This window comes from Theropithecus gelada, chromosome 14, assembly GCF_003255815.1.
Source record: "Theropithecus gelada isolate Dixy chromosome 14, Tgel_1.0, whole genome shotgun sequence".
Lineage (NCBI taxonomy): Eukaryota > Metazoa > Chordata > Mammalia > Primates > Cercopithecidae > Theropithecus > Theropithecus gelada.
The window spans coordinates 116792804-116819743 of record NC_037682.1 but is presented as its reverse complement, the minus strand read 5'-3'; the positions used below and the strand labels follow the sequence as shown (position 1 = coordinate 116819743).

The following is a 26940-nucleotide window of genomic DNA, read 5'->3' as shown; positions in this document are numbered from 1 at the left end:
GCTTACTGCAACCTCCACCTCCCAGGTTCAAGTGATTCTCCTGCCTCAGCCTCCCGAGTAGCTGGGACTAGAGGCGTGCGCCACCATGCCTGGCTAATTTTTGTATTTGTAGGAGAGATGGGGTTTCACCATGTTGGCCAGGCTGGTCTTGGACTCCTGACCTCATGATCCACCTACTTCGAGCCTCCCAAAGTGCTGGGATTACAGGTGTGAGTCACCATGCCCAGCTGCCTTCACCCTTTTAAACTAAACTGAGATGTTTCTATTTTTTTTTTTTTTTTCCTGATAGTTTATGAGATGCTTCTAAATGGTACAGGTACAAATTTCAGGAAGCAAATATGTGATTGCTTAAATAACTAAGCCTACTTTTTTAAAACTTAGTTTTAAGAAACTAAGCTTAAATAAGGCAATCACTCATCACAAGTTGATGAAATACTGAAGTCTTCTACAAACCACACCCATTAGCAATCTGGAAGTAGTTCTCTGCAATACTATTGTTAAATGACCAGAGATGTCATAGGAGAATGTTGGGAGTATACCTTACTTTAAACCATGTCTTTTACAATTTTTTCTGCCGAAGCTGGAAAGTGTTCACATCCAAGATGCCCACCATTTAAAAACCCTCCTTCCATCAACTGCATAAACCTTCAAACTTGGTTTACAACTCCCAGCAATTTTTTTTAACTTTTTTTTTTTTTGAGATGGAGTTTTGCTCTTGTTGCCCAGGCTGGAGTGCGGTAGTATGATCCCGACTCACTGCAACCTCTGTCTCCTGGGTTCAAGTGATTCTCCTGCCTCAGCCTCCTGAGCAGTTGGGATTACAGGCATGTGCCACCATGCCCGGCTGATTTTTTGTATTTTTAGTAGAGATGGGGTTTCACCGTGCTGGCCAGGTCTTGAACTCCTAACCTCAGGTGATCCACCCACCTCAGCCTCCCAAAGTACTGGGATTACAGGCGTGAGCCACCATACCCGGCCTAACCTCTTATATATGTAATAGAGACGGGGTTTTACTATGTTGCCCAGACTGATCTCGAACTCCTGGACTCAAGTGATCCTCCTGCCTTGGCCACTGCCAAAGTGCTAGAATCCCAGCCATCAGTTACCACGCCTGGCCCCAGCAACAATTTTTAATTCCATATTTTGTCTTGCACATAGTAAAGGTCTCTGTTAACCAGATGTTTACTGGCTTCCCTCGATTAATATTCAATACACCAATATCTAGGAGGGTCTTTCCCATTGCATGAATACACAGTAGCAATGTACATATAGACTTTAGAACAAATAACAATCTGAGTCTTCCACCAAATATAAATGTGATTACAATCATATAATCCAGCCTTTCTCAGGGAACATTTTTCAGGGCTAATTCCTCAAAACTACTAAATTATCCAAGACAAAGTCTTATATTCCATGAATACATTTCTCAAGATCATGATTTGCAAATTCAACCATTACACACTTTGTGGGAAACCAGCTCACGTTTAATTGTGACATTTTAAAATTGTACAAGTATTTTGACATCTGCCCCCCACATTTAGTCTCTTAAAATGACAGGAAAACAACCAATCACAGGTTTAATACATTTACCCCTTCAGTTCCTATTTGCAGCACCCAATATTCCTTTGAAATATGAAACAGACCTGGCAGTGGCCAATAGTAAATTTCTGCCCACCGCCTCCCACCCCCAACGGAGTTGAAAAGTTCAGGTTTAGTGTTGTTGCAGTGGCACTTGTCCAGAATTGGTACCTCCCCATAGTTGGGGGACTTTAAATGTACCAGTTAAAATAGCTTTTTCCCCTTCAAGGGGAAGAAAGAAAATCACTCCTCAAAACCCAGCAGAACTGGCTGTGAGGTCTTTCCTCCTATCTCATCTCTTCAGGGTTTTTTTTTTTTTTTTGCAGTGGAGCAAGAGAGACCAAAACCTAACCTGAGTTACAAGAAACAAGACAGTAATGGCTATAAAGGGAGTGACCAGGAGCAACTAGGACACTCCTTTACCTCCCATATCCAATGTATGTGCTTCACAGAAAAACAACAAAAATAACAAATCCACAAAATACAACAGCTAGAATTACAAAATCCATTCATCCAAGGGTGGTAGAAGGCAGGATGGAAAGGTGGAAGGGTAAATGGCACAGGGAGAAAAACAAAGTATTCAAATCAGTCCAGGCACAGGGACTGGCAAATGCTAGAAAATAGCTGCAGAAAAACTTGTGGTCCTTTCAGACTCACGGTGATGTTAAAAATCCACACACTGGTGTCAGGGAACATTCTGCCTTACGTGCACCAGAGACAAAAATTTCAATTCCTCAGAGAGAAGGGAATACGCAGAGGGCCCTTGGCAGAGTGGGTCCTGCCTTCCCTGGCAGGGGGAGGTGAACAGGGAAAAGAGCTGCCACAGCTTTCTTCCAATCCCGCCCATCCCCTTTGGATGGCAGGCAACTCAGTGGCCTGCAGCAGCCTTCAGTTTGGCAGGTGATGGATGCGGTGAAGGGAACTTCTCTGCAGAAGTGGAGCTGCTCAGGGCCGACTGCAGATAGACTGTCTTGTGGAAGAGTCTGTTGCTTAAGAAGACCACCAAGGAGAAGAGGCGCAACTGGAAGAGACTAAAAGGCAAGAAACCCAACCTGTTAGCTCCCCAGTTACTCAGAATTATTTCTGTTATTTGACAACTTGACATTAAATTTAAAACTACAAAGGGAAAGACAAGACAAATGAAACTTGATCAAGGAAATACAGATATTAGATACACGGATGGAACAAGCAACTAAAGAATGCATTGGAGGCCGGGCGCGGTGGCTCAAGCCTGTAATCCCAGCACTTTGGGAGGCCGAGACGGGCGGATCACGAGGTCGGGAGATCGAGACCATCCTGGTTAACACGGTGAAACCCCGTCTCTACTAAAAAATACAAAAAACTAGCCGGGCGAAGTGGCGGGTGCCTGTAGTCCCAGCTACTCGGGAGGCTGAGGCCGGAGAATGGCGTGAACCCGGGAGGCGGAGCTTGCAGTGAGCTGAGATCCGGCCACTGCACTCCAGCCTGGGCGACAGAGCGAGACTCCGTCTCAAAAAAAAAAAAAAAGAATGCATTGGAGCTGGGCGTGGTGTCTCATACCTGTAATCCCAGCACTTTGGGAGGCTGAAGCAGGTGGATCACTTGAGAAAAAAATTAGCAGGGCATGGTAGCATGCACCTGCAATCCCAGTTACCCAGGAGGCTGAGGCAGGAGAATCGCTTGAACCTGGTAGGCGGAGGTTGCAGTGAGCCAAGATCGCGCCACTGCACTCCAGCTTGGGCGACAGAGCGAGACTCCGTCTCAAAAAAAAGAATGCACTGGGCCCTGCTGCTGCCATGAATGTAATGCAGTCACCAGCGTTGAAGTATTATGGCTCTTACAGGAAATAGTTATACTTTAGATTAATTCTGATTTGAGAAGTACTTTTCTATGGCTCACTTCGGGGTACAGGCTTCAAGCTATGTCTGAAGGTGTCATATGCTATCTGTGGTTGCAGGAAGAAGAGTTTCAAAACAAAGTCAAATATTCCTCTTAAGATAAACAGTGAGCTCTGCTGTATAGCAAGAGCATACAAAAACCCAAAGCAGACCTAAGTCTCTAATACAAGTATCCACACTGACTTAACCAAAATTGATCAAAGATTGATTGAGCTTTTCTTTGAAGTGATAAAACTTTTAGAATGCTATTGTTATTATTGCTAAAAACTTATTTTAAGGTATATTTTACTAGTGTTATCAATAAACTCATGTGGCCAGGTCATACGGCCCTCTACTTGAATATGTATAATGAGGTCAATTTTGGAAGTGTGTATATATATACACACACACACTCATGTGCATATATGCATGGAGAAAAGTGTGGGTTATATACCAGAAGTGTTTCTGTCTCATTAAACCTTACATTAAGATTTTCCTACAATGTGAGAATTTTTTTTTTAAAGCCTCACTGACATAACTGTGGTGTTACAGCCCCAATCCTTTACACCGCAAAAACTTCATCACTGGCTAATACTTACTACGCTTTGCCAGGGGTCTTTGCTTCATTGGCGCTGATAATGAATAAAGGAAAGAGGATAGAGAAAAGGCAGCCACTGTTAAAAAAAAAAAAGAAATAATTAGTCACCTTCATAACAGCCATGACTTTGAAGAAGACAGAAGCTCCAAGTTCTTTTGCTTCCAGTGTAAATATTATGGCTTGATGAAACCTCAATATTTCAAACTTTTTTTTCTTTTTTTGAGACGGAGTCTCATTCTTGTCACCCAGGCTGGAGTGCAGTGGCAAGATCTCAACTCACCGCAACCTCCGCCTCCTCTGTTCAAGCGATTCTCCTGCCTCAGTCTCCCAAGTAGCTGGGATTACAAGTGTGCGCCACCATGCCCTGCTAACTTTTGTATTTTCAGCAGAGACAGGGTTTCACCATGTTGGCCAGGCTGGTCTCGAACTCCTGACCTCAGGTGATCTGCCCACCTCAGCCTCCCAAAGTGCTGGAATTACAGGCGTGAGCCGTGGCGCCCAGCCCATCAAACACATCTTTCAAAAAGAACAAGAAGATTTTTTTAAGCACTGGGCATGTTTAATATTGCTGCAGGGCCGGGTGTGGTAACTCATGCCTATAATCTGAACACTTTGGGAGGTCAAAGTGGGTGGATCACTTGAGGTCAGGAGTTCGAGACCAGCCTGGCCAAAATAGTGAAACCCCATCTCTACTAAAAACACAAAAATTAGCCAGGCGTGATGGTGGGTGCCTGTAATCCCAGCTACTTGGGAGGCTAAGGCAGGAGAACCAGTTGAATCCGGGAGGCGGAGGTTGCAGTGAGCTGAGATTGCGCCACTGCACTCCAGCCTGGGTGACAGAGTGAGACTTTGTCTCAAAAAAAAGAAAAAAGAAAAATTGCTCCAGGAGGCAACATAGAAAAATAATACGGGATAATGGGATATAGGGACATTCAGACTAGATCTTCATGCTAACAAATGCAGAAACACCCTGCAGGTTTCCTGACGGACAAATGACAGTGTGGAATGCGAAACAGAACCAAGCAAGCAAAAGGTACTGACTTCATGAATTTTTATTTTTACTAGTCTCCTTCAAATCCCTCTAGCCAAATTACCTGATAATATATGAGGACTGCATTGCTGTGAGAAAAGCCAAGGGCAAACCAAACCCAAAGTAGTAAGGCCAATTCCTTTCTATGTTAGACAACCGCTGGTGCATTTCAATTCCTAAAACAAGAAAGCCAATACAATTAGATATTCTATTTCCTTTTAGTCAAGTGACTAAATAACTATGGTAGACAAACCATGAGCTTTAGGTACAGATTTATTATTATTATTATTATTTGAGATGGAGTCTTGCTTTGATACCCAGGTGGGAGTGCAGTGGTGCAATCTCAGCTCACTGCAATCTCCACCTCCAGATTTCAAACGATTCTCCCACCTCAGCCTCCCGAGTAGCTGGGACTACAGGTGCCCGCCACCTCGCCTGGCTAATTTTTGTGTTTTTAGTGGAGACAGGGTTTCACCATATTGGCCAGGCTGGTCTTGAACTCCTGACCTCAGGCAATCCGCCTGCCTCGGCCTCCCAGTGTTGGGATTACAGGTGTGAGCCACCACACCCAGCCTAGGTACAGATTTAGAACAGAGTTACAGCATATAAATTAGAAGTGTACAAATCCGATATAAAGCATGCAAAGTTTTTTAGAATTCCATAATCATAACTTCAAAGCTGACAGGCTAAGTGAATTAAGAATTTCAGCACCAGCATCCTTTGTCAGGATTAGTCTGGAACTAAACAAGATAGCAAATCAAAAGGATGCCATTCTGTAAGTATCAGTTAACCTCTTTCAACCACGCACACCCTGGTAAATACTTGAAGGTCTTTCTAAAACAACCCCAAAAGGATCCAGATGCTGACATCAATTTGATTTCTCTAATTTAGAGCAACTCGTGCTCATTTATGCCATCTTACAACCCAGTCAGAGATATACCATGTTAAGCATCAAAAAGATAATGCTATACTACCACATCCCCCAGCCTCAAAGTTGAGAGTTAAACCCACTAAGCCAAAGGTAAGCTCCCTCTTGCCAATGAGGCTGCTTCCCTCAAAGGAAGGTTTGCTAAGAGCCTGACTATTGAGTAGTTTAAGAAGTCTGCTTAGCAGTAGCATTTTCAAACTGGGCCTCCATTTTCTGGACTTCTTTAGATGAACTTACCTTTATTGAACCAACGATATTCAAAGCAGTACAGTGAGTAGAGAAGGGACATATGCAGGAGACTAACCAGCTGACCGACGAGATGGATGGGAAAGAGACTCACAAACATTCCCTGAAGAACAAATATGGAAAATCTTAATCCCAAGCCTCGGAAACCTAGCACCATTCACCTGCCACTCTCCAATCATCACTGTTTGAGACAGCTTCCTAGCTGCCTCTCAAGTTTGTAAAAGGCCGGGTGCAGGGTGGGCACAGTGACTCATTCCTGTAATCCCAACAGTTTGGGAGGATGAGGCGGGAGGATCTCTTGAGGCCAGGAGTTCAAGACCAGACTGGGCAACATACTGAGACCCTGACTCTACAACAAAATTTTTAAAATAAGTTGGGCATGATGGCATGTGCCTGTAGTCCCAGCTACTCAGGAGGCTAAGGCAGAAGGATTGCTTGAGCCCAGAGTTTGAGGCTGCAGTGAGGTATGATTGTGCCACTGTACTCCAGCCTAGGTGATAAAATAAGACCCTGTCTTTTCTTTTTTTTTTTTGAGACAGCTTTGCTCCTGTTGCCCAGGCTGGAGTGCAATGACACGATCTTGGCTCACTACAATCTCTGCCTCCTGGGTTCAAGTGATTCTCCTGCCTCAGTCTCCGGAGTAGCTGGGATTACAGGCATGTGCCACTACACGCAGTTAATTTTTGTATTTTTAGTAGAGACGGGGTTACATCATGTTGGCCAGGCTGGTCTCAAACACCTGACCCTAGGTGATCCGCCTGCCTTGGCCTCCCAAAGTGCTGGGATTACAGGCATGAACCACCGTGCCCAGCCGACCATGTCTCTTTAAAAAAAAGTTAGGCATAACTATAAAAAGAAAAAAACAGTTTCCACCTGGCAGGACTGGAGAATAACCAGAGTAGCAGAAAAGGGCAGGTAAATTCATGTTTCTTATAATTTTATAATGTAATTTTAAAATTCTCATTTCTGTGAAAAAAAAAAAAAAAGATTTAAAAATCATTACCTCCCACCAGCATATATATAATACTCTGCATAAATATAATACTCTGTCTTTGTGAAGCTCCCACTAGTGAAACAGCTTTTCTTTTTAATAAAGCTGCCCATATGCCCAGAAGGTCAGTCTCACCTGAATGAGGAAAAGAGCCTGCAGCAAAAGGTTGAAGAGCATGTCAGCAATTATTTTGCTGACACTAGGGAATGGGTGAGGCTTCCTCCCTGATACCTCAAATGCCAGGTCAGCTATATCCTGTAACAGAGAAAGTGTACCAAAACATGAATTAAATGGCCTTGATATACATCCCCAAAGCTAAGGCCACTGGTCTGCCACTAGAGATGCCAGTTAAGAAAAGGCTTATTTAAAAATAAGCTGGGTGTGATGGCATGTGCCTATAGTCCCAGCTACTCAGGAGGCTAAGGTAGGAGGATTGCTGCCTTATGCAGTGGCTCACGCCTATAATCCCAGCACTTTGGGAGGCCAAGGTGGGCAGATTGGGAGGTCAGGAGTTTGAGACCAGCCTGGCCAACATGGTGAAACTCTGTCACTAACAAAAATATAAAAAAAAATTAGCCAGGCATGGTGGCGCGTGCCTGTAGTCCCAGCTACTCGGGAGGCTGCAACAGGAGAACTGCTTGAACCTGGGAGGCAGAGGTTGCAGTGAGCCAAGATCCCACCACTGCACTCCAGCCTGGGCGACAGAGACTCTGTCTCAAAAAAAAAAAAAAAAAGAGGCACCAGACATCTGCCAATGAGATGCTGAGACAATAATTCCATTCTATAAGAACACAAAGATCACCTACTGGCTGCTTGGCTAAGAAACATTAAGGCTGAAAAACAGGTCCCCCTACATGCCCACTAACTTCACAGGCTGAAACTTGTCACCTGTCAACCAATCATGCTGTGGGACCCAGACTCCATTCTGCCTTGGACCTACCTGAAACCAAATGGCATTCACCACTTTGCTGAGCACAAACAAGGGGAGCACCCAAAGAGCACTGAAAATTGACGTGAGGAAGAATTCCAGCCACGACCAAACATCTCCATGTAGTGATGGGTCACCTAAGAAAGAGAAAACGAGTTATTAGAAATGGAGAAATGGAAACACAGAAGACCAAATGCGGAACCCCCATCTCGTGACTATTCTCTGTCTCCTCCTGGATCTTTCTAGTTCTTGCCAGCACATCACTATACCTATCTCAATGAGTCTAACTCATAAAAGACACACCACATTCTAGCCACAATTCCAATTCAAAGAAACCATAGATATGTGCTGCTTATGTTGACACAAATCTGCTTACATGATGGTAACGAGATGCCACAGTGATTACCAGTACACTATTTGCAGGATACCATCTGGGTTTCAATTTCAGCTCTGCCACTTACTAATGGTTTAACCTAGGTAACTTCCATTTCCTCATTCATAATGGATAGAATAACAGTATCCATCATAAAGGGCTGCTGAAAGGCCTGAGTTAAAAAACAGCGAACACTCTCATCTGAAGGCTCTAGGAGAATAACTAAATATACATTTTTAAAAAGAATAAAACAACAAAAAAGAAAATAAACAGTGAAAGCTCCTGGTACACAGGAAATGTTCAGTAAACTGAGGGAAACTGAAACATCATCTCCTACTCTGTCCCCAACAGTAAAGGAGCGGGGTACATACTTACCGATAATTCGGGCTGTTACTGACTGAAGCACAGGAATAAATACTCGATAAAACAAGAGGAGACTGAACTAAAGAAAAGAAGCAACAAGGCAAACATCAAAATCCAGTCTTTAAAACGGGAGCTTCAAGTTTTAGTGTAATGATTTCATAGATGGGAGTGCCTTTTATAAATCAGGAGGCCTAGGCCAGGTGCGGTGGCTCACTTTGGGAGGCTGAGGCAGGCGGATCACTTGAGGTCAGTTTGAGACCAGCCTGGCCAACATGGTGAAACCCCGTCTCTACTAAAATTACAACAATTGGTCGGGTGTGGTGGTGCACACCTGTAATCCCAGCTACTGGGGAGGCTGAGGCAGGAGAATCGCTTGAACCCGGAAGGCAGAGGTTGCAGTGAGCCAAGATTATGACACTGCACTCCAGCCTGAGCCACAGAGTGAGACTCCATCTCAAAACAATAAAAAAATAAATCAGGAGGCCTGAAAAAGCATCAAAACTGGATCTATTTCTGTTTCGCAACACCCCAACTGAGATACAAACTTGACACTACCTATAAAACAATGAAACTTTTGGGGGCATAGAGGAACATTTCAAGTAGTATTCAGGCCAAAATACAGGCATGTACTAAGTACACAGGAATACATATTAATTAAATTTAAAGCTAACATCTGAAAACATCTGTGAATTGTTTAGATTAAGATGTGATGAATCACTCTAAATTCTAAGTCAAAAGAAATATTTATCCATTCTTCAAAGTACTCAAATTTCAGTTAAGCCTGCACTGGGGTTCTCAGTTAATAGTAGGCAATCTTTTCTGCGATAGGTTTCAATGCAAATTAGTTCTTGTTGATCACCATAAGCAGAAGCAGGGAGAACCTTGTTCTTGTCTAGCCGTATCTGCCCTTCCCCTGATTCCCCATAGTTGCTGTTAGCATTTTAAAATGTCTAGACAGCGTCAAGAGAAACTGCTACCTATAACACTTGTGAATGAGTCATTTTAGAAACAAAAATACAAGTGTATATTCAGGGCTAACTGTGACGTTTGCTTACATACAAGTGTGCTTTCTCGAGTGGGAATAAAATCACTGCAGATGCACAGACTCCTGAGTTATATTCCTAAGTGTACATCAGCAGATGAAAGCTATTTGTCTTAGTGTTTCAAGAAAACAGTTCATAGCTATCAACCCAGCAACAATCTGAAGATGCTTGTAAGGCCCCTGGAATTTAAAGAAGAACTTACCCAGAACACTCCACCATTCCAAGCACAACACTGGAAAATTCTACTAACAATACGTGGCTCACTGGAAAAGATCACATGTATTTAGTTTATAAGGCATCAGTTATTTCCTAATGGTCATTCAGTAGTTCGTTTTATATCTTTTGTGGGTACTGTATTATTTTTCAGTACCTCATGTTCTCCCAATGTTCTAATGTCAGTCAATGAGAAAAGAATAAAAAAATGGTCAAGTGCAGTGGCTCATGGCTGTAATCCTAACACTTTGGGAGGCTGAGGTAGGCGGATCAGCTGAGGTCAGGAGTTCGAGACCAGCCTGGCCAACATGGTGAAACCCTGTCTCCACTAAAAAATACAAAAAATTAGCCAGGTGTGGTGGTGTGCACCTGTATTTCCAGCTAGCTGGGAGACTGAGGCAGGAGAATTGCTTGGACCTGGGAGGCAGAGGCTGCAGTAAGCTGAGATTGCACCACGGCACTCCAGCTTGGGTGACAGGGCAAGACTCTGTCTCCAAAGAAAGATACATATGTACATATATATACACACACACATATTTTTTATATATATATATTTCTGGGAAACCAGCTTTTAAAAGAAAAATAATTTAAAGTCTGATGTTGGAAAAGATTAAAAGAGAAAGTGTGGGGCTGGGGTTCTTCTATTAATACATAAATCCACACAGGCTTCCCTAGAAGTATCTATCAAACCAAATAATATTTTTTGGTTCTCTATTCAGCATTCTGATTTAACACCATGACATTTTTAGCAAGGATGATTGTTAGACTCTAGTTTAAGTCAATGTTGGCGGTGGTGGGGGGGGAATCACTTGCAACATTTTTCTGGGAAAAAGCACAAAAGAAATGAAGTGGTACGGAAACATTGAGTCACTATGTAGCGTCTTCCCTCCCTTGGACATTTTGGTATCAGGCATGCACTCCTTACCTCTCTTGCTTCCGCTCTATACTCTGGGCTCTTCTCTGTGCCAAGACACTACTTGCCCTTCTTCGACGCTGCTCCTCTCTCTTTTGCTGGATTCGAGCATCTAGCTTTGAGATGGTACAAATACCCCAGATGGAGTCTTTGATTCCCTATAGAAAAGGATATCATTATCATTATCATTATTATTATTATTATTTGAGACAGGGTCTTGCTCTGTCACCCAGGCTACAGTGCAGTGACTCAATCATAGCTCACTGCAGCCTCCAACTCCCGGGTTCAAATGATCCTCCTGCCTCAGCCTCCCAAGGAGCTATGAATACAGATGTGCACCACCACACGTGGCTTTTAAATTTTTCTTCTGTAGCGATGGTGGTCTCATCATGTTGATCAGGCTGGTTTCATACTCCTGGCCTCAAGCAATCCTCCTGCCTCAGCCTCCCAAAGGCTAAGAATTCACTCATGCATCCATCTCCCACCCATGTACTGAGTATCTTCAATAAGCTGTATATTGTCATATAGAAGTGTTCGAGAAGCTTATAACTTAGTAGGAGAAGCACACAAGTAAACCAAAAAATTACATTGAAGGTTTTTTTAAAAAATGTTTTTAAATATGAAACATTTCATGAAGTTGTGTGTCGTGCACAGGAGCCACGCTAATCTCTGTATTGTTCCAATTTTAGTACATGTGCTGCAGAAGCAAGCACACATAGTTTAATAAGTGCCACAACAGATGTATGGCCCAAGTAGAGTGTTAGCACTGGGGCATTCAACTTCATGAGAAGGCAGAAAAAGTTATTCTGGAAGCAATGGCCAAGCTGGATTTAAGAATGGATAGCATTCTCGCCTACTGTTATCAGACAAAACGAATTTTAGAAATAATAGCTGGAATACAGAGAAATGGGCAAGTTGATGTATTATCTGTTGACAGGAGCATAAATTGGCACAGTGTGCCTTTGATCTTTTTTGTCTGAGTAATTTTTACTCCTGATTTTGCTTTTAACTCAGGAAACTCCAACTATCTAAGATAATTAAGTTCAAATGGCTGAGGGCCTAGGACATCCTAGGATGATAGGATCCCCACCTCTAAGACATCTACAGTCCAGTGGGGCAGAGAAACATGTAAATAGCACACTGTAGAACCAACACAGGGTTGAATTTTTTTTTTTTTAAACAGAGTCTTGCTCTGTCGCCCAGGCTGGAGTGCAGTGGCATGATCTCGGCTCATTGCAACCTCCACCTCCTAGGTTCAAGCGATTCTCCTGCCTCAGCCTCCTGAGTAGCTGGGATTACAGGCATGTGCCACCATGCCTGGCTAAATTTTTTTTGTATTTTTAGTAGAGAGGGGGTTTTGCTATGTTGTCCAGGCTGGGAGGGTTGAAATTTTATAGCCCATAAATGGCAAGACAACAAGGTAAAGATGTTAAAAGTAGATCATATGCTGCTGGGCATGGTGGCTCACACCTGTAATCCTAGCACTTTGGGAGGCTGAGGCGGGCAGATCACCTGAGGTCAGGAGTTCAAGACCAGCCTGGCCAACATGGTGAAACCCCCATCTCTACTAAAAATACAAAAATTAGCCAGATGTGGTGATGTGTGCCTGTAATCCCAGCCACCTGGGAGGCTGAGGCAGGAGAATTGCTAGAACCCAAGAAGTGGAGGTTGCAGTGAGCTGAGACTGCACCACTGCACTCCAGCCTGGGTGACACAGTGAGACTCTGTCTTAAAAAAAAAATAGTACATCATATGCATAAAGTCTTTTTAGACCTTGTAGGATACTCTTTCAATCTCTTTTTTACTCAAAAGTAATAACCTTTTTACTTTCTTGCCCTGCTAGAGTGCACTGGTACCATCATAGCTCACTGCTGCCTCATACTCCTGGATTCAAGCAGTCCTCCCTCCTTGGTCTCCCAAAGTGCTGAGATTACAGGTGTCAGCCACTTCCCCGGGCCATAAAGGTAACCTTTTAAACTCTCTCACTAAAGAATGAACCTTCCCACTCCAAGAATTGGCCTCTCTCATGCTAGTGGATATATAAGAGGGGGTTACAACTGGGACATTATTAGGCTTCAGACATACATTAAAAGTAGCAGACTTTTGTGCTATTGGTAATTTGGATGACTGGGTCCTAACCAGATCTTTACAGGGCATTTTCCTAGAGTATCCCCCTCACCTGCGCAGTTTGTAGAATGGGGAGAAAAAAGGTTCCAGCTGGGTGAGTGGCTCACGCCTTTAATCCCAGCACTTTGGGAGGCGGATCACTTGAGCCCAGGAGTTTGGGACCAGCCTGGGCAACATGCCAAAACCCCATCTCTACTTTAAAAATTTTTTAAGTATACGAAAAATTTGGGGGAAAAAAAAAAAGTTCTCTAATTTAAATTTGAATTAATTAGTTTAGGTGATAGTACTGTATCAATGTTCATTTCTTAGTTTCGGCAAATGTACCACGGTTATATGTTAACATTAAGGGAAGCTGATGAAGGATATACAGGAACTCTCTGTACTACCTTATAACGTTTCTGTGAATCTAAACACATTCCAAAATAAAAAGTTAAAAAAAAAAAAAAAAAGCTCTGAAGCCAAGGTGACCAGGGTTCCAACCCAATACTGGAGACATCCACTGAGGAGGTCTTCCAAGCACCTGCAAGAGTGTCTACAAGATGTAGAACAATACCTGTCTCTTAAGTAGTGTGGTCTAGAATAATAACCTGTATGTAAAGAGCCCAGGAAATATGATAAATATTCCAAAAACCCTACAGGATTTCCTAGATGGTTCCTTCAGCAAAATAAAAACGCCAAGAGATGAATTCCTATAAACAAGATGTACTCACTCTGGCAAGGTCCTGGAGAAAGGTTTTGACACTGTCAGCCATTCTTCACCACCAAACTATCAGCTACACAGAGGAGAGAGAAGTGTCCCCAAATCTCTCATCATGAAGGATCTGGAAACGGATGGAACATAATGGGGGCAAAATATTTATTTTAAAGATAAGTTACTTCCTGCACATTTCCACATGATGACCTCACATACTTGTAGCTCTATAGAGTGAATCAAGTGAAGCTATTCGTGTACAGCTGAAACCTAAAATCCCTAATTTTTTTCTAAACCACTCACCACCCTTTCATTTTTACAAGCGGTTTTACAGTTTACACCATTTCATTTTTACATTTTACATTTTTACAATGTGCTCTTGACCAGTAACCTCTGAACCTCAATGCCCCTAACTATCCCTCCTACACATTCTAAGCACTTTTGAGGGTTTGGAGATGGATGATAATTACATTTCAGTATCTTAAGCAATTTTTATGTTTGCTGGATACCTTCAAATACTTGAATGAAAATACAAGAGTAAGATAAAAGTTCTTACAAACATTACTACATACGTGCTTCAGTCATACAGAGCCCTCGGGCACACAGTAAGGTTTAAGGTATGACACGAAATTGGCTACCAAAACCTCCAAATAGGTCTTTTTAATGGTCTTTTTGTTTTGTTTTAGTTTGGTTTTGAGACAGTCTCGCTCTTGTTGCCCAGGCTGAAGTGCAACACTCGGCTCGGTTCACTGCGACTTCCACCTCTTGGGTTCAAGAGATTCTCTTGCCTCAGCCTTCCGAGTAGCTGAGATTACAGGCACCTGCCACTACGTCTGGTTAATTTTTTGTATTTTTAGTAGAGATGGGGTTTCACCATGTTGGCCAGGCTGATCTCGAACTCCTGATCTCAGGTGATCCACCCATCTCAGCCTCCCAAAGTGCTAGGATTACAGGCATGAGTCACCACGCCCAGCTGGTCTTTTCTATGTTTTCTAATTTTAAATATATACAGATATAATTTTAATAAACATGCAATAAATAGTGGAATTTAAACTAGGCCTCAAAAAAGTTCATATGTATAAACAGTCTTTAAAACAGTAAGGCTTTCCCATTTTATTTCTCAGGTGAATGGGGTATCTAGTTTCAAAAATTAAGAACTTGAGAGTTCATGTGTATAAATTTAATATACTATTCTCTCATTTAATCTATGGTGACTTCTAAGATGAATAGAAAACCCACTTTCATGCTTTTTTTAAGAACTTGATATTCTAAAGTTCTCAACACTGGTATGACCATAATTCAAAGACAGAATTTCACAAGCAGCTTGTACAAACCTTAAATTTCAAAATAGAAGCACACTTTCCCCGACCTTTAACCACTTCACCAAACTGCTCATTGACCCAACTGGACTAATGCCATTCAGAACTGGAAGAGCAGGGGATATGGCTGTAGGAAGGCAATTTGCCCAACACTGTATATACCCTCTGCTCCTTAGGTCAAATCCTATACAGATGGGCTCACTTCGGAAAGAAGTCTCTAGGGTGAGAAACTTCTGTTAATACTCCCACTATTCCCTCCTGAAAACAAAGACCTCAGAGTTCCAGTCGCCGAGGTACAGCCATACAGACGTGTTCTCAGGGTTGAGGTGAGGGCGGCTGAGCTAGACGACTAGCAAATGCTCAGTGATATGCACGACACTAGTTTGTAAAGACTCACAGATCCACTCCCTTAACCTGCCACTTGCTCATCTGGAAATTAAGGGTACTAAACTTCTTCATAGGTTTCTTGCATCTAATAGGGCACAACAGCATAAAAACACTTAAAATTCTATATAAACACAACCCCACTAAAGTGAGCCAGCTGGGAGGTTTAGGGAAGCCCATTACTTGGCTTGGATTTCTCACAGGGTACTGACAGGGAACCTGAAACATTCTGCCTCAGTCCACAACAGCTGTGTCATTTGATCCCTGACCAGCTAACACCTGGTTTCTGCATGTACCAAGTGGCAGGACACCTCCTAAGAGTGGCCTATGAAGGGTAAATCACTTCACTTTTATACTTAGATCCTAACATTCTTCCTACAGGAATATTTGGTGAATTACCCAGTCTAACAAAAAGTGAGACATGGGGAAAAATAACTTGCCACAATTTGAGATCACACACAGAGACTGAATGACACAGGGGGAATCCTACAGCTGAGCTAGACAGATGAAGATGAATCTGGTTCATTTAACAGGTGAGAGAACCGAGTCTCAGGAGTTAAATGACTTGCCCAGACTGACAGCAAATGAATGGTAGCTACAGTGAACCTCAGAACCCGGGGTCCTAATGTTACCTCGGTCGACTTGTTTTTAAGCTTTGCAATTTTTTTTTTTTTTTTTAACACGAGCATCCCATGGACAAATAACCTCTCAAACCTGGAAATACAAATGACATTAAATTCCTAACACTCATTAAAAGCTAATAAGCATCTGTTGAGGCACAGTCCTGCACTTTTATTTGTAAGTCACTAAACCCAAGTCTCGGCAAGCAGGAAGCTGTCGCAGCCCACTCCAGGTACAGGGAAGGTAAACATCCTCACTTCCCACGGGGCTCCACGGGCTGCCTCTGAGTCCACGGGTCCATTCGGGCCCATCTCCCCACAGCTCCTAGGCAATTCGGCTGAAAACTGGTCTCCCTCCTTAGGCACAACTGTGCACGAGGTGCGGACCACGCACACCTCCGGTCACACAAGGAGCTAAAGATAGCCGCGCCCCACCTGGAGCAGCCTCGCCCGGGGATGTGCCTGGTCCCGTCCCGCTCCCTCCGGCCCCTTCCCGCAAGGGGTCCTCGCGGGTAGTCCCACCAACCCATGCTGGGGCCCTGCCTGCCCTCCCGGCCCCTGCCACTCAGAATGGGCGGCGCGGCGGTCCCGAGGCCTGGCTTGGCTGATGCCGCACCTACCCGCAGCTCCGCCGCCGCGGCTCCGGCCCGGCCCCTCGCCCACCGCGGGCCTGCTCCGCCGGGGCGCTTCCAGGGCCGGGGCCGCTGCGCCCGCACTGGGCATGCCCGGGCCGCACGGGGCCGCTGGGAAGTCGGGCGGGCGCGAAGAACCAGCCGGCGCGACGAGGCGGGGCCCAGAGCTGAGGGGCGGGCCGCGCGGAGCGACGGAGACTGGGAAATGTAGTCAGTCCGGGGTCGCGCCTCGAGCTGCGTGAGGGGTCGCCCGGCTCCCAGCTCCGCCTGGCGGCAGAGAGGACCCCTCACCCCTCCCGGTCGCCTCCTCCCCGATCCCGTTCTCACAGATCTCTCCTGTTCTTTGCCCTCCCCCATTGACCCCACAGCGCTGCTTGCGTTTCTAAAATCCTGTGAAATACTAGTAACAGGAGCGCAATAAAATACAGAGGGCACCTTGGTTTATTTGATTGCAGATTTTCTGTAAAGTTTACTAAGAAATGACGGGTTTAAATCAAGCTTCACTCACTATAATCCGGGACAGGACAAGCTCCCATCCAATTCGGCTGCATTATGTGTGTGTAATCTGATGGCAAAGGAGTGGTTGAGATGAAACGAGGTAGAGAATCACTGTTCTCATCTCCATCCCACAAGTCCAGTTCTACAACAGGAAGGGCAGTTTCTTGGCGTGGAACTGGAAAGGAGGCAAAGTTCTACCTCTCCCCTTTTAGGGGGTTCTCCTCTGGGGCTGAGCATTAAACTGACAAGATAGATTAACAAGAGAAAAACTGTGAGGAAAAACTCAAACCGTTTTTCCTCTGCTCTCACACCAACATGATCAACACAGAAGAGTTCTGTGATCAAATGTGTGGGGTTTTCCCCCACACCCCAAGCAGGAGACACCAGCTGGGTGTGCCCTAATTCAAGTCCATTGTGATGTATTTTCTGGAGATAGCCTCAGATCCCGCAGGTTGAAGGCTCAGTCCCAAGACTACTCTCCCCTTCAGACACCAGTCATAAGTTCAGGTACCCTGAGCTTCTGACCAACAGGTTTCAAGCTGGGGCTCCAACCATCCACCCTTTGGATTTCATTAATTTGCTCGAGTGGCTCACAGTACTCAGGGAAATACTTACGTTTCCTGGCTTATTAGAAAGGATCTTAAAAAGGGTATAGATGAAAAGATGCATAGGATCAGTTGTATGAGAAAAGGCAGGAGTCTTCTTCGATGCTCTCCTCCCACACTCCACGCTCCAGGAATGTCTTTGTGTTAAGTTATCCCTCCAAATCCTGTCCTTTTGGATTTTTGTGGAGGATTCATTAAATAAGTACGATTGACTAAACAATTGGCCATTGGTGATCCATTTGACATTCAGCCCCTTTCCCCTCCCAGCGACGGGGGATAAGGATGAAAGTCCCACCCTGTCCAGAAGTTATCAATGTTTTTTGTTTTTTTTTTTTTGTAGAAGGAGCCTTGCCCGGTTGCCCAGGCTAGAGTGCTGGAATGCCATGGCATGATCTCGGCTCACTGCAACCTCTGCCTCTGCCTCCATGCCTGGCTAAGTTTTTGTATTTTTAGTAGAGACAGGGTTTCACCATGTTGCCCGGGATGGTCTCAAACCCTTGACCTCAGGTGATCCACCTGCCTCAGCCTCCCAAAGTGCTAGGATTACAGCCATGAGCCACCATGCCCCGCCTAGTTTTTGTTTTTTAAATTGTTTTAGTTAAAAATAATCTTTGTGGGCCGGGAGGATGGCTCATGCCTGTAATCACAGCACTTCGGGAGGCCAAAGCAGGCGGATCACCTGAGTTCAGGAGTTTGAGACTAGCCTGGGCAACTTGGTGAAACCCTATCTCTACTAAAAATACAAAAAATTAACTGGGCATAGCTGAGCCTGGTGACAGGCACCTGTAATCCCAGCTACTCTCGGGAGGCTGAAGTAGGAGAATCATGTGAACCCAGGTGGCAGAGGTTGCAGTGAGCCCAGATCAGGCCACTGGACTCCAGCCTGGCTGACAGAGTGAGACTCCGTCTCCAAACAAAACAAAAAATAATAATAATCCTTGCCCCAAAGTGGTATAATTTGGGGTGGCATATTCTCCCATCCTTCAGAACACCAAGCCTTACCTATAACCTTTTCTCCCCTATTCCCAACCTGTTATATCCATCTCCATTTCCTTTTTCCACCACTCTGGCTGTGCTTAGAGCTACTAGTGTTAGGATCACCTATTAGAATAGGATTTTTTTTTGAGATGGAGTCGTGCTTTGTCACCCAGGCTGGAGTGCAGTGGCGCAATCTTGGCTCACTGCACCCTCCATCTCCTGGGTTCATGCAGTTCTCCTGCCTCAGCCTCCCGAGTAGCTGGGATTACAGGCATGCACCACCACGACCAGCTAATTTTGAACTCCTGACCTCAATCCACCCACCTCAGCCTCCCTAAGTGCTGAGATTACAAGCATGAGCCACCGCACCTGGCCTAGAAATCAGATTTTTTACAACTAAAAGCTGTTTACTGCAACCTCCACTAGGGGTGAACCAGAAGCCCAGATGTTAAGTGACTTAACCTGAAGCGAACAAATACCCAGGGTTCCTGATTCTCCTCCAGTTCCGTGCACTGGAGAGGCGTTGACTTTTACACCCTAGCCCAGCATCCGGCCACATTCCAGAAACTACTCCCCACTCCTAGCCTGCTGAAACCTATGTTCTCTTTAAGGAAGAGAATACTCAAAATTAAAACCAACCAGATTAGAGAAGGGAATGAAGGATTCAGAAGAGTCACAAAAGGTAAGTAGAAGCCCGGAAGTAAAGGATCAATCTAAGATTTATGTATGGAAACTCCAATAGGGAGGAGGCCTTTTATCTTGTTTGTTTCAGTCATGGGCAGGCATCTCATTTTCACTAAAAACAGAGCTAGGAATAGCCTTGCAAATGTCCCATTCTCATAAATCTATCCCTTCATTTACTCCTCCACTAAAGACATTATAAAGAGGAGACATTATTAAAATTTCCTTTTGCCCAAATGAGTAAATCTCTTCAACTATTTATTACAAAGAACTATAATTAAATGATTTTTTTTCTTCTTTTGAGTTTTTAATCTTATTTTATTTTATTTTATTTTTGAGACAGGGTCTCACTCTGTCACCCAGGTTGGAGAGCAGTGGCATGATCTCGGCTCACTATAGCCTCAACCTCCAGGGCTCAATTGATCCTCCCATCTCACCCTCCCAAGTAACTGGGCTACAGGCACATGCCAGGGCACCAGGCTAATTTTTGTATTTTTAGTAGAGGCGGGGTTTCGCCATGTTGCCTGGGCTGGTCTTGAACTCTGAGCTCAAGCAGTCCTCCCACCTCTGCTTCCCAAAGTGCTGGGATTACAGACATGAGGCACCATGCCCAGCTGCTTATTTTAATCAAAATGAAAATTCAGGCTGGGCACGGTGGCTCATGCCTGTAATCCCAGCAGGCATGAGCTACCTGGGAGGGTCGTTTGAGCCAGGGAGGTGAAGGGCGTAATGAGCTGTAATTGCATCACTGCACTCCGGCCTGGGTGACAGAGCAAGACCCTGTCTAAAATAAAACTATATTAAAAAATAAAATAAGGCCGGGCACGGTGGCTCATGCCTTTAATCCCAGGACTTTGGGAGGCCAAGGCAGGCAGATCACAAGGTCAGGAGTTCAAGACCAGCCTGGCCAACATGGCAAAACCCCATCTCTATTAAAGATACAAAAATTAGCCAGGTGTGGTGGCATATGCCTGGGGTTCCAGCTACTCAGGAGGCTGAGGCAGGAGAATTACTTGAACTCAGGAGACAAAGGTTGCAGTGAGCCGAGATCACACCACTGTACTTCAGCCTGGGTGATCGAGCAAGACTCAGTCTCAAAAAATAATCATAATAAATTTTAAAAATAAAATGAAATAAAATAAGTGGCTGGGCATGGTGGCTCATGCGTGTAATCTCAGCACTTTGGGAAGCTGAGGCAGGCAGATCACTTGAAGCCAGGAGTTCGAGACCAGCCTGGCCAAGATGGTGAAATCCTGTCTCTGCTAAAAATACAAAAAATTAGCCGGGCATGGTGGCACATGCCTGTGGTCCCAGTTACTTGGGAGGCTAAGGAATGAGAATCACTTCAACCCAGGAGGCAGAGGTTGCCATGAACTGAGATTGCAGTACTGCACTCCAGCCTGGGTGACAGAGCAAGACTGTCTCAAAAAATAAAATAAAATAATAAAATAAAATAAAACAAAACAAAACAAAATAGAACAGAATAAGGAATCCATCTACTAAAGCTTGGAAATCTTGTTACAAAGAGACCTAAGTGGTTTAATGATAAACTGACTATTGTGCTACTAATTATAATACTAGCTCTTCCTCCAAGCTCTATTCTTTCTCAAGAGTGCCAATTTAGAAAAGATTTTAGACAGAATTTAGTTGGTATGAGTTTATTCTGGCTTACTTCGTGGGAGGAAATCTTTTAAATCTCAACAGTTATAACCACATTTAAAATAAAAACCAATAATACTTAATACCTTGCATTTTTAAAGAGCTCTCACATACTTACGTATGATTAGATGCTATTTGTGGACAAGTAGAGGATGGTATTATTTTCCAAATTTCACAAATGAGGAAGTTTGTGGCAGAGCACTTAACTGAGAAGACGTGATCTCCAGTTAAGCTATGAAACTTAGTTTCATTTATTTATTTATTTATTTATTTATTTATTTATTTATTTTTTAGACAGAGTCTCGCGATCTCGGCTCACTGCGAGCTCCACCTCCTGGGTTCACGCCATTCTCCCATCTCAGCCTCCCAAGCAGCTGGGACTACAGGTGCCTGCCCCCCACGCCTGGCTAATTTTTTGTATTTTTGGTAGAGACAGGTTTTCACCATGTTAGCCAGGATGGTCTTGATTTCCTGACCTTGTGATCCGCCTGCCTTGGACCCCCAAAGTGGTGGGACTACAGGCGTGATCCACCGCGCACGGCTCGAACCTTAGTTTCTTTAACACAGGCTGCTGAAATAAATGGTATATATATGAAGGTGTTTTCTAACTCTATGGATATATGATTTAGTGAAATGGTAACAATACTAGATCTAGTGATAGTGACAGGAGACAGCCAAATGCCTAGGCAGTTAGGGGTGGGTCCCCAGTGAAACCCTACCTCCAAGCCAAAAACAGTTTAAAGCTTGAAAACCAAGCTACAAATTAAGTCCTCGGACCAGATTGAGAACTTGTGTTCCCATTTGGCATCCTTTCTTCTGATTGATCCCCACCCTTCACCTATTTTACATATACCTACCCTTTCCTGATTGATTTTCTACACTGTCATGCCCACCTTTGAGTGACGTCTTTGCTTCAACCTTTTTTGTGTAGTCACAAACCAATCTGCACATATTGCCCATCCTGTGCCTATAAAGACGCCAGACTCAGTCAGTAGAGCAGGAGACAGCCTGACTTTGGGGAAGATGACCTGTCCTTCCTGTCCCTTCTCCAGCTCCCCTCTCTGCTGAGAGTCATTTTCATCACTCAAAAAAAATTCTCTGCCCTCAACATCCTTCTTTTTTTTTTTTGTTGAGATGGAGTCTTGCTCTGCTGCCCAGGCTGGAGTGCAATAGTGCAATCTCAGCTCACTGCAACCTCCACCTCCTGGGTTCAAGCGATTCTCCTGCCTCAGCCTCCTAAGTAGCTGGGATTATAGGCACCCGCCACCATGCCCAGCTATTTTTTTGTATTTTTAGTAGAGATGGATTTTCTCCATGTTGGCCAGGCTGATCTCAAACTCCTGACCTCAGGTAATCCACCCACCTCAGCCTCCCAAAGTGCTGGGATTACTGGCATGAGCCACCGCACCTGGCCTGCCATCCTTCAGTCCTCCATGTGACCTCATTCTTCTTGGACACCGGACAAGAGCTTGGGACCCACCAAGTACAGGTACTCAGAAAGACTGTCACACTGGTCCTTTGCCCTAGCCAGCAGAAGGCAGCTGCCCCACATGACAAGGCAAGGGGCCAACTGAGCTACTAACATACTGCTGTTTGTGAATGATGAAACTAAAGGAGCATTGTAACACCCACTCTGAGGCTTCAGGGTCATGGGCACCTTCACCTGGGCACTGCAATGTTCCTCTTGAGGTGACATGCCTGGTCTGGCCACAGGCCCCACACAGAGCTTGCTCCTGTGCCAGTGCCCAGAGTGGCTGGCTGGATCTTGAACTTGCTCGCTCATGTGCTCCCTCCCACAAGTGGTTGAGTGTGGTGGGCCTAGTAGACAAGGTGCCTCCTTCCATGAGTTTGTTTAAGGGTCCAAGAAAAATCCTGCATCATTAGGAGCCAGATCTCCTAGCTTCCAGCCTTGGAATCTTCTAGGGGAGACAGATACTATGATTTATTAAGCATCTACTATACCAAGCCTTTTATATTTATTATTTCAACAACCATTTAAGTGTTGTAACTAAAAATTATCACTATTATTATTGCTTTATTTTTTTGAGACAGGGTCTCACTCTGACACTGAGGCTGGAGTGCAGTGGCATGATCATGGCTCACTGAAGCCTTGACCTCCTGGGCCTAAGCAATCCTCTTGCCTCAGCCTCCCGAGTAGCTGTTGTAGCTGATTTTTTTAAAAAAATTCCATGCCTTCCTATTAACAAAAAAAACTCCAACCAGGTTTGTCTAATGCCCAATTCCATACCCTTTCCTTTACCATATTTGTGTTCCATTATGGATCACAAAAGTCTTCTCATTTAAATTTAGGTTGTATATTGTCATTATTAAAGTAGTGCTTCTCTTTGTTTTGCCTGTGGTTGCTAAAAGAAAAAAAGAGAGAGAAAGAAAAAAACCAAAGTGTTGGCCAGTATGGTGGCTCATGCCTGTAATCCCAGCACTTTGGGAGGCAGAGGTGGGTGGATCATCTGAGGTCAGAAGTTTGAGACCAGCCTGAACAACATGGTGAAACCCTGTCTCTTCTAAAAATACAAAAATTAACCTGGTGTGGCTGTGCACACCTGTAGTCCCAGCTACTCGGGAAGCTGACACAGGAGAATCACTTGGACCTGGGACGCGGAGGTTGCGGTGAGCAAAGATTGTGCCACTGCACTCCAGCCAGGGCACTAGAATGAGACTCTGTCTCAAACAAACAAACAAAAAAAACACAACAACAACAGCAACAAAAGATTGCCGTTCCTTATGGGTCTTACAGATGCAACTCCCTGCTGGGAACCCAAGCCCTTTTTTTTTTTTTTTTTGCCAGGAAAGGTAAAATCATCTGCGGATAGAACATAAAAATGTACAGGTTAATAGAATTATGAAATTTAAGATGTTTAAACAGGGTTTAGGTAACGTAGTTGTAATCCCTTTACCTAAATGTCTTATGAAAATGGGTATCGTATCTAGCTGGGGGATGTTTCCCCTACCTAGTACTATAAAACCGAAGGCATGTATATCTCCTCTTTTGAAAAATGTTAGTTGGACATGTTAATGGGAAATAGTAAATTCACCTGAGCCCACAAAGTATAGAGTAAAAGGTAGAGTGCTAGTTGGGACAAATCATCCCCTTCATAGCCCTTTGTGGAGTGTTTATTGGGGATAATGGCAAGAAACAAAACAAAACAAAAAATCCCTTATGAGTACTTCCCAATGACAACTACTGGACTAGAGAATTTCCACTTAACGTGCATATACTGCCTTGCTGTGAAACGTTAACTGAAGCTACCCCTATGCTAATTGAAATAATGGTGCCCAAAAGAGTTCCATGATAAAATAAAATCTTGCCACCTGGGGATACAAGGAGGAGATACTTATAAGCAGGGAGCCTCTTTCTCCCTAGGACTAATTCTAACTATGTGTGTGAGGAGCTGCTAAATTCCGCAGTGCCTGATAGACAGCTCTCATGAGCTGTTTGGCTTATGAAGGGCATTTCCAAGGTAAACAAACATCTTGTTGGAAACTCCTGACCTCAAGTGATCTGACCGCCTTGTCCTCCTAAAGTGCTGGGATGACAGGCATGAGCCACCACACCCGGCCAGGAACAGCAAATTTGATAAGGTTTCTCAAACAGTCCTATGATTCTGCAGGAGGGAAATTCATGTAAAAGGGGACCTCTTAATCCCCAAATTTCCCATGACCTGGGTAATAGGCATCTTCAGTGGGAGGATATCCCAGTTATCATAAAGCCAGTCAATGCTCGCATATGAAGCATATTATTCAATCACTGCTTCATCTGGGGGACTTCACTTGGTATTTTATAGGGAGAGCTGGGTAGTCCCCTTCATAGGGCAAACAGACCTTACAGTGGCATTTGTCTGGTCCAGTAGCTGATCATTCTTTCAGGAATAACCTCCTGTGCATTTGGATTACATATACTTATCAGTGCTTGTTCAATAGTGAGCTGTGGGCTCTGCATTAATCCAAACAACTTTTTCAATTCTGTAGCATTTAAAATTAAGGATTTTACCCATAAATTGTTTCTTTTTACAATCGACTATAGTAAAGATTTTTTTTTTTTTTTTTTTTTTGAGACGGAGTCTCGCTCTGTCGCCCAGGCTGGAGTGCTGTGGCCGGATCTCAGCTCACTGCAAGCTCCGCCTCCCGGGTTCCCGCCATTCTCCTGCCTCAGGCTCCCGAGTAGCTGGGACTACAGGCGCCCGCCACCTCGCCCGGCTAGTTTTTTGTATTTTTTAGTAGAGACGGGGTTTCACCGTGTTAGCCAGGATGGTCTCGATCTCCTGACCTCGTGATCCGCCCGTCTCGGCCTCCCAAAGTGCTGGGATTACAGGCTTGAGCCACCGCGCCCGGCCTTATAGTAAAGATTTTTTAAGAAACTGATGATACCAATCTACAAAATGGAACCATTCCTTTACATTATACCCTCTGGGTTTGTTTTGTTTTGTTTTGTTTGTTTGTTTTGAGGTGGAGTCTTGCTCTGTCACCCAGGCTGGAGTGCGGTGGCACGATCTCAGCTCACTGCAACCTCCACCTCCCAGGTTCAAGTAGTTCTCCTGCCTCAACCTCCCAAGTAGCTGGGGCTACAGGCGCCCACTACCACGCCCAGCTAATTTTTGTATTTTTGGTAGAGGTGAGGTTTCACCATATCAGCCAGGCTAGTCTTGAATTCCAGACCTCGTGATCTGCCCGCCTCGGCCTCCCAAAGTGCTGGGATTACAGATGGGAGCCACCGAACTCAGCCTACCCTCTGGTTTTAATAGTTACTTGGTTTTGCCGTTCACCCATATTGACTGTCTTCTTGGAAGCCACAGGTCTTAGAGATAAACTTGTTTCCCTGTCTTAATTGTTTTTTAACCATTACTTTTACTTGTATACTTTTTCCTTCAGCTTAAAGTGACTCAAATTATTTCTTAACTAGAAAGAAACACACTTTTTGTTTTTTGCAAAATCCTTATCCTTGTGTTTTAGAAACTTCACCAAAAACATTTTTTGTGCTCCATTTTAATTTAGTAACCCAAATTTCCTATGGAAAAAAACCCGAGGTTTTAACATAATATGACTTTTTTTTTTTGAAACGGAGTCTCGCTTTGTTGCCCAGGCTGGAGTGCAGTGGTGCGATCTCGGCTCACTGCAAGCTCTGCCTCCCGGGTTCACACCATTCTCCTGCCTCAGCCTCCCAAGTAGCTGGGACTACAGGCGCCCGCCAGCACACCCGGCTAATTTTTTGTATTTTTAGTAGAGACAGGGTTTCACCGTGTTAGCCAGGATGGTCTCGATCTCCTGACCTCATGATCCGCCCACCTCGGCCTCCCAAAGTGCTGGGATTACAGGCGTGAGCCACCACGCCTGGCCAAACTTTTTTTTTTTAAGGCAGAGTCTCACTCTGTTGCCCAGGCTGGAGTGCAATGGCAGGATCTCAGCTCACGGCAACCTCCACCTCCCGGATTCATGTGATTCTCTTGCCTCAGCCTCCTGAGCAGCTGGGATTACAGGCATATGCCACCACACCAGGCCAATTTTTGTATTTTTAGTAGAGATGGGGTTTCACCATGTTGGTCAGGCTGGTCTCGAACTCCTGACCTCGTGATCCACCCGCCTCGGCCTTCCAAAGTGCTGGGATTACAGGTGTGAGCCACCATGCCTGGCCCATTATCATTTTTTTTTAACGATGCTTCCTGGCCGAGTG

At 44.4% G+C, this 26940-nt stretch overlaps 1 protein-coding gene, 1 long non-coding RNA gene and 1 pseudogene across 7 annotated transcripts in view; 1 reads left to right on the top strand and 2 right to left on the bottom strand.

Moving 5' to 3' along the window:
• LOC112606281 overlaps positions 1-25501 on the top strand; it is a 31713-nt gene extending 6212 nt beyond the window's left edge. Inside the window, exons 2-4 of the long non-coding RNA XR_003115622.1 lie at positions 12906-13024; positions 15963-16114; positions 25491-25501. This is a non-coding gene — a long non-coding RNA (uncharacterized LOC112606281). The remainder of the gene's footprint in view (positions 1-12905; positions 13025-15962; positions 16115-25490) is intronic.
• Positions 1463-17164, bottom strand: EI24 (EI24, autophagy associated transmembrane protein). 6 transcript variants are annotated; one of them, XM_025356519.1, is made up of 11 exons: positions 16822-17114; positions 16214-16295; positions 13898-14008; positions 11073-11218; positions 10137-10197; positions 8904-8970; positions 8168-8292; positions 7363-7482; positions 6228-6339; positions 4034-4108; positions 1463-2609 (listed from the first exon to the last, which is right to left on the bottom strand). In XM_025356519.1, the coding sequence occupies exons 3-11, from the start codon at positions 13937-13939 to the stop codon at positions 2569-2571; spliced, it is 789 nt and encodes a 262-aa protein (XP_025212304.1). In that variant the 5' UTR covers positions 13940-14008; positions 16214-16295; positions 16822-17114; the 3' UTR covers positions 1463-2568. The 6 variants fall into 6 exon arrangements, with proteins under 6 accessions (XP_025212304.1, XP_025212300.1, XP_025212301.1 ...); XM_025356515.1 differs by lacking the exon at positions 16214-16295 and adding an exon at positions 5127-5238 and having other exon boundaries at positions 16822-17008; XM_025356516.1 differs by lacking the exon at positions 16214-16295 and adding an exon at positions 5127-5238 and having other exon boundaries at positions 16818-16939.
• LOC112607445 lies at positions 11674-11773 on the bottom strand (annotated as a pseudogene).
• Positions 25502-26940: the final 1439 nt, after the last annotated feature.